The sequence below is a fragment of the Aptenodytes patagonicus genome, chromosome 11, assembly GCF_965638725.1.
Source record: "Aptenodytes patagonicus chromosome 11, bAptPat1.pri.cur, whole genome shotgun sequence".
In the NCBI taxonomy this organism is placed as follows: Eukaryota; Metazoa; Chordata; class Aves; order Sphenisciformes; family Spheniscidae; genus Aptenodytes; species Aptenodytes patagonicus.
The window spans coordinates 15,152,971-15,165,323 of NC_134959.1; the positions used below are offsets into that span (position 1 = coordinate 15,152,971).

The window sequence follows — 12,353 nt, forward strand, 5'->3', positions numbered from 1 at the left end:
TTTTCTTTCCTGAAAAATCATTTTCCTACTTCATATTATTTCATAAAGCACAGTATTTTCCTTTGTCTTTACAATTCCAAACTCTCAATACCTGATCCAATCCTAGCTTAGTTAAGTAGATGGCACTTTTTTGACATGTTGTATCTTCACAGACTGGTAATAAATGTTCACTTTGTCCGTCCCCATCTGTCAAAGAGGAAAAAAAGACTGTCAGCTTTCTATTTGCAAAATCAGAAACCCTGTTCGCAAGAGATAATCAGCTGTGAATAATTTATTATTTTTTCCAATGTGAAAAATTACATAAGATAAACTAGACCTTTTCAAAATCCTTAACTCAACCATCTAATTTGGGTCGTTTGTTTGAAGATTGTCTTTGATGATATATTTTCATCTTGACCCACAATACAGAGAAAGTTTTAAATTTTACTTCTGATGAGAATGTGATATATTTAGAAGAGTAAGTGCTTAGTAATTTACTCAACCCCTGTGTTTAGTTTGGAAGAAAATTACCTTTTATATAAATCTACCATCACAAATCTACCATACAAACTTACTTAATTTTCTAAACTAGTTTTAAACTCCTGTGCTAAGAAGAGTCATGAGTTCACATGTAATATGTGAACCTATATTAAAAGATAAAAAAAAACAATGCTGGAAAGTTGATTAACCCAATGGCTAATAAATTCCAGGTTTACCGAATTAGGCAAACCCGAGTAATTTACAGGTTTACAAAAAAATGTTCAAGCACCTTTTAATCCACGTATTTCTAAAACCTTTAGTAGAATAATGACCTTTTAATGTTTAAACAAGCAACGTCTATTTGCATTTAGAATTCTGACACACAGAGCATATAATATGTGTGTGTGTGTGTAATCAATTTACTGCTCATTATCTACTCCAGGAGAAATCCCTATGTTCACATTTTGACCTTGCAGCCCTGCCTAGCATATTCAGAAATACACTGCCCTCCTACTAAGAGATAAGCCACCACAAGTTACCTTGTATGGGCTGAAAAGGAAGAACAGAGAAGTAGTTGAATGTAAGCAGCCAAAAAGCAGCAGCCAGAATTGCTGCATTAATGACTACTGCTGCAAGTCCTGATTATAACCAAACCTGACTTACTAGAGAGATCATATGCCCCAGCCCAGGAAAATTTCAGGGAATTTGATTTTCCAGGCTATGAAATCAAAGCTCATACTGTAATAAAAAACCCCTAATCTTTCCAAATTGCCCCTTAGCCCATACAGTTCTGAGGAGCTCGGTATTAATATTTTAAGTGGATTTTGTCAAGTTGCTTGATGAAGTCTCCATAGTTAATATGCAAAAACTAGATCATCTGCCAAAGTTACTGAATCTCTTATTCGTTTCCTAATATACTACTGACCACAGCCTAAACGCTCTGTCATACTTTACCCGTACTGTAAGAAATGCTTTCTCAGCCTGCCAAATTCTATTTTTATGAAGCTGAACCTCCTTTTAGTGTGTGTGTATCAATTTATCTATGCATAGTTAAGTTTTCTAGGTCCCTCCCTTATTACGTAAGGAAGTCAGAAGATGTTAAGTAGGGTTATAAGGGGGAGGAGGAGTGATAAAAATATCAGACTTCCCCAAGTATCTCCAAGCGATAAAGCCAGTCACCTTTAGTGGCTTCCTACATCCCATCTGCCTCATGAATTATCCTACCTCGCCACTAAACCCCTCCGAAATTATCACGGCAGATCTTTTATCAAGGATAAACAATTTAGGATGCCGAGTAGCCTAGGTGGTAGAAATCCAGTAAGTTTGCATCCAAGGAGATAGGAAAGGAAATTACCATTGAATAGAGAAATTAACAGTGCAACTGTTGAATTTGATCAGTCTGAAATCAGCACCAATTTTTGAAGCTGTTTGTTTTCCTTCTGCATCATTCAAGAACAACAATTAAAACATGTTACTCACTTGAATTTTTGCTTACATCAACTAGAATAAAATACTGTTTAGACTGCAGGCTTTTTCTAAACTTAAAATGGGAGAAACTGTTTAATTTGCAAATTATAAGCTATGGAAAAGTTGAAGGCTTTGCTAGAACAGAATTAAGTTGCAGAGATGTAGGTGTTCCGTGAAATAAAAAATTTAAATTAAGCCCTAATCTTCTAATCACATTTCTACAGAAGGTTCAGTATAAAGTCATTTTAGAAGTTTTTCAATAATGGAGGAGGACAAAAAAAAATCTTCAAATACTAACTTATTTTCTTGCCCTTTGTTAGTTAGAAAGGGACAAGGACAAGGATGTTCTCATTTTAAATTATACTATGGAGCAGAGGAGAATATAAAATGTTTGATTCTACTTAAATTGCAAACATTCATCTTGTTATGCTGATAACTCAGTTTGATAGTTTTGGTAATTGATGTACAGTAATATTGCAGTATATTGACAAGAACAACCTACGTAGCTTTGAAGAATAACGAAACTATAGGGCAGTAAAAAGAATGGAACTTTCACATAATTAGCTATGAAGCCACCACCTTGCAGATGCAATAATTCAGTACAATCAAAGAATGAATAGAAGGTAAATATGCATCAAAAACCCCCATACCTTTGCCCCTGCAACTGAAAGTAATATGATACATATTCCATATTAGAAGGACACAGTTTCCCCAATTCCTTTGACCAGAACCTACAGGTCCATTTATGTAACTTATTATAGGCTCATGTTTTCAGTTGCAATTTCTCTTCAATTCTGTGTAACATATTTAAGAATCCAATAGTTAAAAATTAAATTTTTAATAGCACAATTTTAAGAAAAAAGTTTATTTTTAAAATAAATTTTGTCAAGAAAAATCCTGAAGACGAGGAGTCTGAGGGGCCATCCTTAAGCTCACCTAGATCTCAAATTATTGCTGTATCCACCCTCCAAAAGCTTTTCAGATAGAGATATCCATCTTATGAATACCGGACTGTTTTTTTTTTCTTTTTTTTTTTTTTTTTTTTACACTCAGTGCTCAGCTGAATTTAAAGATAACAGAGAAATGAGATATAAACATATTAGTCCAATAAATCAGTATAATTACATTTGTCTTAAGCATAGATGGCTGAAACTAAATTTTAAGCTAAGTTCATGTGTTGTAAATTTTCAATTCCTTAAATCGGTTAGTATTTTAAAATTAATATGTTAATAAAATCCATTTTATATGGCTCTACAAAACTGTGGCTTTACAGTATGACACTTTTATTTTGAAGTGATACAGGCTGTGGGGTTCAACTAAAGGTGACCACATAGTGAGGTGACTGAGGATGCTGAGCTGTCTAAAAGCACTTCCATTTCCTTCCCTCCTCAGAAGTGCATGGCTCGCATCAGCTGATTTAGCTCTAGAACGTCTCACTGTGGAATCAGGTAAGAATTAGCACCAGCACATTGGAGACAGTAGAAATATGGGAGCAGGGAAAGGAAAGGATGACCTTGGACCACGTAAGTATTGATTTATAAAAAAAGCGTTTAACATGTTGCAGAACTGCCTTCACAGTTGAGCACAGAAAAACTACCAGCTTCAAAATCGGGTATTATTTAGATTCTGCTTTCTAAGAGCACCTCCTTTAAAACTTCTTCATGTGGCTCCTAAGTGTAGAGTTTTCCACGCATTTTGTATTCACTTAAAAAAAATAATTAAATAATTCATGTCGCTTTTGACATGGTACCTGATTTACACAGAAATTACTTCCTGACATTTATTTGTCATACTGGACGATTAAAGAACAGCTGCAGGTATTTTACCCGTTATACGCTTAACACATAGAAAGATTATTTTTGAAAATTAGGTATTTATTTAGACATAATTAAAAATTAATATGTTTTATATACTGTGAATGAGAATTGTACCCATTATTGCTAACACAATGAACAAGAAGAATATAGCAAAAGAAAGCTGGAACAATTAAAGCATCTAACTTTCCAAGAAACATTTGTAACATTTACAGTATACATGATAACGGGCGCTTTATAAATCTGCCTCACTGAAGAACTTCATAACTGGTAGCATTTTTCATCTAAAAGAAAGGGTTAGGTACATATTCATACTGTAGAGCAGGCAAAACAAATTTGAAACTTAAAAGGCATCAAGTGAAGCACCAACAATGAGAATGTAGCTGGAAATAGGACATCAATGAAACAAGAGTATCTTCTGAGTCGTAGCAGTAGTTTAAGAAAACCCACAATTAGTTATATACTGTATTACAGAAAAGTAGCAATCAAAAGAAGGAAAGCCCAACATTCTTCATCTCTGTCATACTATTATCTCTTTTTTTTTCCTCTAGTTTTTATTTCTAATGCACATCTTACGATATATAGATCCATCATTTACTGTTGAGGTTATTTGATCAAAAGTAATTTTTGGAAGAAAAATCAGAGATTGTCAAAAAATGGTAACACACATTTTACAAGTCAACTGCAGCAGTTACTGTTTTTGACAAAAATAAAAAAGAATAAGGATAAAACCCATGCAGAATATTGGCTAAAACTGTAGAATAATTTATTTAAATGCAAATCTTGCATCAATCTTTGTTCAAAAAGCCCAAGAAGAAAAAAAAACCTCCCCCAAAACCAGCCCTAAGCACAAAGCTAAAGCAGAATCTGTTTCAATATCCATTGCCATTTTAAACTGTCCTCATCTGTAATAACCAGAAATACGGTGTTTCCTGTATTTCTGAAGCTTTTTCAAAGGCACTATGTGAAATTAACAAATTGATGCAGCAGCTTTTCCAGTTTTGAAAGAAAATAATTTATTCTTAATCCTTATGCGATTCCCACCTTAGAAGCACCCGCTGAAATACAAACGTTTGGCACCACTCTACAGATCTTAAGACCACACAAAAACCCCCCAGCAGCTGCTCACAGAAGAGCTCAATCTCACTAACAACAAACTTACCTCGGACCTACAATGGTAACTCTTCTCATCTTCACGCTTGGTTTCAATCTCAATTTAAATAAACATCCTTCAATTTTAACTCTAATCTTGAATTTAAATTCCTCCACAAAGGAGGAGGAAGACGGAAATGAAAAAGGAATATCATTAGCACAGTTGCTCTAGTGCAATTAGGTATTCATAGGTGACAAAACACGCATTGGTGACAATGGCAGACCAGCTGAAATAAGCTCCACTAGTTTGAGATTTTAAAAAATGCCTTGCGTAACATGTCTTTAATAATGTACTTCAGCCTAGGTCTACCTAGGAAATCTATTTCTGGAGATCCTCTGTAGTCTTCACTCAGCTCCAAGGGTCTACTAGTCTATCTTTCTATTACTGTATGGATTTTAAACAATCTCATTTCAAACTGCTGGAAATCTCAAGGTTACCCTTACTTGTAATTTCAATGTAATTTGTAGCACTAGATGTGGCTAAACATACTCTAGACTCCAAACGTCCTTTGCTAGCACGACTCAACTTAAAGCATGTTAGACATACAAATAAAAACTCAACTCTTAGCTAGCACGTTCTGAACACACGATTCTGGCTTGACTGTGATACTAAACAACTACATAGTTAACAAAGATCAAATTTTATAGGCAGTGGAAAAGACTAGAAAAAGAACAGTTCCACATACTCATCAGCTGCAAATCTGTACTTATGTCAAAATATGTAAAGACAAAATTAGCAGTCTTATGCCATCTAGGAATCTGTGAGAATCGTTACTTACAACTGCCTGTTCACTGTATTTCAAAGAAAAGCCATGGACACAAAGCCTTCTTTCCAACGTTTTGCCCGTGTCTGCAAAGTGCTAGCAATCCAATTCAGAACAAGAGTAACCCAAAAGACACAGACCGTGCAGATCACTGGGAGCACACCTCATACAGAGAGATTGTATGAGAAAAATTACTTGCAGCTAGAGCTTTAACATTGATTGTGAATGTTCACACTTGCAAAAAACAGAGCTCAAAACTTTTCAATCTATTCTAAAAGTAAATTTGAGTGGGAGAAAGCAGAAAAAAAATCTTGTAAATCAGATTAAGAACATAATATTAAAAAGTGTTATGTGTTCAAAATGCAATACTAATGTACCGTAGCATAAGCACACGCTTTAAAACGAATGCACAAATAGCAAACGGTGTCTCAGTGGTTACTCTGAGAGATTCATTGACCCTGAGGTCCTAGCATCTCACTGAATTGCACATCTACATGTAGATGTTGTGCTTTCTGCTAATTTGTAATGGTCACAGTAGAGTTTGCATAGTTTCAGCTCTGACAGTTAAGAAATTGCTGTAGCAGGTCTGTTAGGTTTTAGCCCTTTCAATATGAACCAGCTGGGTTATCATCTCACATTGGCATAGACTTCCCCCCCCACACCCCATCACAAAAGGAACTCTGTCAATCCTGTCTGATAACTAACTTATCACCTACCTCTATTCATAATTAAAGAGAAATACATATAAAGTAACTAGGCTGAACAGGCAAACAGGCAGCAGGCCCTACAATAGAGAAAAGACAGAATGTAACTCTCCACTACCAAATTGATTTTTAAGAAAAGACTGCTAGTGAATTAGAAGTTGTTTCACACTTTAAGAAAAAGTTACATACATCATGAACTCCTTCCCAGACCAAGATATATCAGATATATGCTTTTAAAGCAAACATGCATATAATTATGCATGAGTAAACACAGGCAAAAAATACTCAATCCAAATCTTCAAATTCCTTTAAAAACATAGAAAAAGGTGTCAGAAAAGTGGTATTTTGCAACCAAGTTCAAGGATTATTAGATTCATTGCACACGCCTGTACAATGTACTTTCCAACATGGGCTTTGAAAGAAAAATGGAACCTGGGGAAATGACGAATACCACGATCACTCAATTCAAAACTGGTTTGCAATACAGCAAGATAAAAGTTGTAGTTATAAAGAGCAAAACAGCTTTTGGTGGGTGTATGATCCAAATCTTTTTACTTGAAGCAGTGTAATCTTACTTCTGCTCCTTTAAAAACAAAAATTGAATCAATTTTTTTTTTTTTAGATGACAGACTGATTATTATAACTTATTACAGTTGTGTTAAATAAAAAGAATTTTTTTTCTGGCAAATAAAAGTAAGCTAACTATGCAGGCTAAGACAGTGAAAACAGTCTAGCTTTCATAATTCTGAACCTGATGCTACATAAAAGCAAGACACTTCATATACCACAAAGTCCTCATGCCTTGAGAACCTACTGTTCTCTCTTGAGAACACACATTCTAAACTAGCCGTGGTCCCTGCATTACTACAACCTTCTGTCGGTGCAGTTTTCCCAGTTCCCTTCAAAAAGGTGAGAAAAAAAAGAGTCCTCAACGTAGTACAATAAAAGCCAAGAATTTTTTCTCTGCTGTTGATTTAAAGTCCAAATAAGTATAAAGGCATCTCTTGTTTAATATAATATATCCTAATGAAGCTTTATATGCTTTTTATTTCACCATACGTATAGCTTGCTCACATCTCTCCCTCATGGTTTTGCACAGTTCTTATTCTCCTTTGTCATGAGCCTTTCATTTAAAGTTCTAAAGAATAGTAAGAAAATAAGGAGGAAAAAGCCCTGTTAGTGCTCGAAACAATACCCTTCTGGGGCAGGCAGGAAGACTACAACCAGTACAACTGAGTTTGATATTCAAACAAAATAAAGGTTTGTTTGAAAGCTGATTATCTTAAATTTATCTTCTGAAGTAATAAAATGATTAGAATTCTTTTGTCACTCTGCCTTTAGGTGTTCAACGAGATGGTCATGACAGAGACAATTATCACAAATTACTAAGATAATGACGCATTATTAAAAGAATCACTGTCAGCTGCTTTTAGAAAATGTGAATCACAACTTCAAAAAGAGAGATGCAAAGAGCTTTTACAGATGATTCAAAATTCTGCGGACATTAAAGAAACCCTTATAACACTCTCCTTCATACTAAATCAATTCTGACTAAGTCTGTCTATATCCTTCCAAAGAATCCATATTCACACCTCCACTGCAAGAAAAGCACTTAAACACAGCGTGCCAGCAAACTGCACAGAGACTTCCAGGCTGCATGTGATCCAACAGTGCGGTCTTCTATGTTAAATGGAAAGACCGTATCAAATGTACTAACTGGAATCCAAGCAGGAAAAAGAAATTAGATTAAATACAAAATGAGACACCCCCCCTGCACATTAAACAAGAAGTAACACTGAAATTCCTGTTGTAGTTTATGCTGAAAACTACTAGTTCCAACTGTCTCATTGTTAAAACAGAAACTACAAAGCCTGACTGCACAGCTTGGAATGATCTAATGTTACACATTTAGAAAGCTCATATGGCATCAAACCTTCACATGCTAACAAATGCAGGGGATAACACTAATTAAAGAAAGCCACTTGTGCAACTAAATTTTGGGTTGACAGTTCTTGTTATATTAACCATGAACATTGTCAAAGAAAAATTCAATCCTGAGGAGATGAAGTCGTTCAACAAAGAATGAATAAGCAAGTGGCATGCGCACTACTCTTCTAATTTTATTATTGGAAAGAAAGCAAAGTAACTCTTAACGTACAAGCCCCTTTGACAAAAATTAATATGAATCAACATCTATTTCTTTTCCAGGAGATGTTAGCATTTGTCAACAACATGTGAAAGAACTTGGCAAAATATGGGAAACAGTCATCCGTCCATCTGTGTCATGTGTCCCCGTCCCAGAAATGGACACTGCTTTGGAACAACATTTAAAACTGGAGTGGACAAAAATATCTCACCGTATCCAAGTCATAATAAAGACTTGGAGAGAAAAAAAATAACAGAATTAGTGTTTATAGTTTGGAGGGAATCAAGAATGCATATGAAGTTACTTAAGAGTACTGAGACCTCTTGTATCATGTCATCTAAGGGTGAAGCTCCAGCCAGTATCAGCCCACCACAATAGCACTCTCACAGGTGCCAGCACGTGCCAAAATGCTCAAAAATATTTTCCTCTTGCAAAATTAGACAGTTTAATCCCAACTACACCATTATTGCATTATTTATTATTTACCCTGTACAAATTCAGGGGAAACAAGAACTGGTTTTGAAAAAATCTCTCTTGGATTTTCGATAATACCATTGGTACAGTTGTACCCAGCTACCATTTAGTGGCAAGGGGATGGGAAACAGTTCAGAAATGTGGGATTTCTGTGGATGTCATCAGGACAGATGCCTTAAGGATCAGGAAACGCAGCATTTTAAACAGCAAAAGGAACAATATGAAATGATGGTATAGAAGACTGCTTACTAAATGATAGGGAAGAACAGTAAGGATGCGATGCACAGAAAAATAATCTCCTGAAGGGGTCAAAGATGAATTTGAAAGAAGAATTTGAGGCCACCGTATTCAAAAGTTTCCTAGATGGACTTTACACAACTGCTTCAACTTAATGTCTGTCCTAATTTCAGATCCACACCATGACTGCAAAAATGAATGATGAAGTTACTAAGGCAGTCAGATGGGTGCAGTCTGTAGAGCAACGTGATCTATTTACACTGAACATGAATTTACACTTTTTTGTTTGTTTGGGGTTTTCTTGTTTGTTTCCTTGTTTTTTTTTTAAACTTAAAGGAACTGCAAAAGAGTAACACTTACAGCTATGGCCTTTAACCTCAAAATACAGGATCTTTTTCTAGAAAGAACTGTCAAAAGTGATAGAAATATAAAAAGTAGGACTAATACTAAAATGAAAAGGTATCACTGAACAGCATTACCAATGCTGTTACCAATTAACAAATAAGACAGATTTAGCCTCTAAATACACTTTCACGGACTCAAAAAACAAGTGGCAATTAACTTGGTATGTCTCTATGCACTGCTGTTTCAGATGAACTGAAGTGCATCTGTTACTAAAACAACTTCTTACCTCAAGTCACTCAGAATTCTTTATTACCATCAGCTTTTATATCTTTTTCACCCAAACTGATCACAGTAAGAACAGTTTTCTGCATATGCAGAATGTCTCAAACACAGAAGCATTGTCTTCCTGCATCTTAAGGTTCTTAGAGAATCTTTTTATGGACTACAGGAGCACTAGTACATTTTCACAATGCAGTGCTCAAAAGGCAACTGCTTTATAAAGCGGTTATTTACTGAAATGCACCATTAAAATTTTCCTTTGATACATAGTTACTACATCTGAAGATGCAACATTCTGAAGAGAAGAAAAAAAACTGGAGAAATTCAGATGCTAAAACGAAGTTGATACACAAAACTAAAAGCTACAAAATTGAAATGCAACTGCAGGCAGAAAAGCAGTGCATTTAAAAAATCATCAGCTGCAGGATAATCAAAGTCTACTTTAAACAAAAATCTTTCACCAAAATGCATTTTGCAGTGCAATGAATGGCTTAAAAAAAAACCCCAAAAGTTAGGCTCTCTGTTATCTTGTTTAAACATAATTAACTGGCAATAATAAGCTATCATTTCCTACAAGAAAAATGATAATTTCTACCATATGTCATACAAGTAGTTAACATACATGAAACAGTTCAATTACTTGGTAGGGAGAAGAACAGAGAAGATTGTCTTAGAATTATTAGTTGGATAACTGGATTTTAAACATGAGAAAAATTTGAGTTCATGTCCCTAACAGACTTGGATATAGAACTTTAACAATCCCAGTCCATGCTTTGTCAAAAAGTAAGCAAGTTTGCATAGTAGGAGTAAACACAGACTTCATAAATTAGGGAAGACCACACAGATAAAGACTCAGCAGCAGCTAAGAAAATAAATGGTGAGTAAATGATAAAGAACTGAAGTGGCGTTGGCTAAATGCTACCTCGAGAATGTAAGAGTTGTGTTGTATTTACTTATGAGGACGCTATCAACAGTATGATCTAGTTTGGTTTCAAAAAAGCTATTTTTTGTTCTCTTTACATACAGGCCGCAACAAATTTGTTCGCCTAAACTAAGCAAAATCAGTGACTTATTAATCAAACTTTTACATTCTTAGATCAGATATCACAAAGGATGATTTATCAATCTCAACTAAACTAACTGAACCAATCATAGTTGAATAGCAGTTATAACATTAAACATTCCTGTAAAAATGAATTAATGGACTGTATAAACAGCACAATATTCTATGCTAATTGTTTCTGGATCACTACTTTAAAGACATTTCATTAATCTTCAATGTAGCAAGAAAATAGGAGGTTTGTGTGTCCAAAATAGGGTTCACATTCATCTCATTACTAAAAAAAAAAAAATTGGTCATTTTCAGAGCATTGAAATCCTCTGAAATCCTTAAATTTCTTTAACAAATACAAGATTTTCCACTATTTTAAGTGACAATTATTAAAACTCCTTACAATTGTGATTATTTATCAGAATTCTAGCCAACATCTATAATTTCCTCTAAAGACAGTACAAGCAGATCTTATAAAAAGCCTCTGCTAGCATACAGTTAACAACAACGGAGGATTAATAATTTTTGCTATAGCAACCACTGCACTGCAATTACCATAGTGACATGAGAAGAATAAAAAAAAGTAATAATGAAGAGCTCTTACTTGTTTGGAGCAATGTGTCAACCAAATAAGTGCAGGGTTCTCCAGTGCCCAGCTCTGCTCACCTTAATCAACTGAAATGCCATTTGTAATAAATTTATTTTTAAAAGGGCAATACAAATTTGTCAATTGTTCACTGTCCTTTAGAATCATAGAATTGTTTAGGTTGGAAAAGACCTTTAAGATCATCAAGTCCAACTGTTAACTTAACACTGCCAAGTCCACCACTAAACCATGTCCCTAAGCACCACATCTACACATCTTTTAAATACCTCCAGGGATGGGGACTCCACCACTTCCCTGGGCAGCCTGTTCCAGTGCTTGACAACCCTTTCAGTGAAGAAATTTTTCCTCATGTCCAATCTAAACCTCCCCTGGCACAACTTGAGGCCATTTCCTCTCGTCCTATCGCTTGTTACTTGGGAGAAGAGACCGACACCCACCTCGCTACAACCTCCTTTCAGGGAGTTGTAGAGAGCGATGAGGTCTCCCCTCAGCCTCCTTTTCTCCAGGCTAAACAGTCCCAGTTCCCTCAGCCGCTCCTCATAAGACTTGTTCTCCAGACCCCTCACCGGCCTCGTTGCCCTTCTCTGGACACGCTCCAGCACCTCGACGTCCTTCTTGTAGTGAGGGGCCCAAAACTGAACACAGTATTCGAGGTGCGGCCTCACCAGTGCCGAGTACAGGGGCACAATCACTTCCCTACTCCTGCTGGCCACACTATTTCTGATACAGGCCAGGATGCTTTGGTTAGGTTAATATACCAATCATTGCTATCATGTAACAGAGGGGAGTGCTACTTATTTTAGAGGTTCCAATTTAGACCTAAAGTCTAAGGTCTACCACATTACCATAAATAT

General features: G+C 35.5%; 1 protein-coding gene across 1 annotated transcript in view; it reads right to left on the reverse strand.

Annotated features, from left to right (window-relative positions):
* The window catches only part of ITFG1 (integrin alpha FG-GAP repeat containing 1), a 92,964-nt gene that overhangs the window by 46,690 nt on the left and 33,921 nt on the right, over window positions 1-12,353 (reverse strand). Inside the window, exon 9 of the mRNA XM_076349252.1 lies at window positions 92-186. Within this exon, the coding sequence (XP_076205367.1) occupies window positions 92-186 (95 nt within the window). The remainder of the gene's footprint in view (window positions 1-91; window positions 187-12,353) is intronic.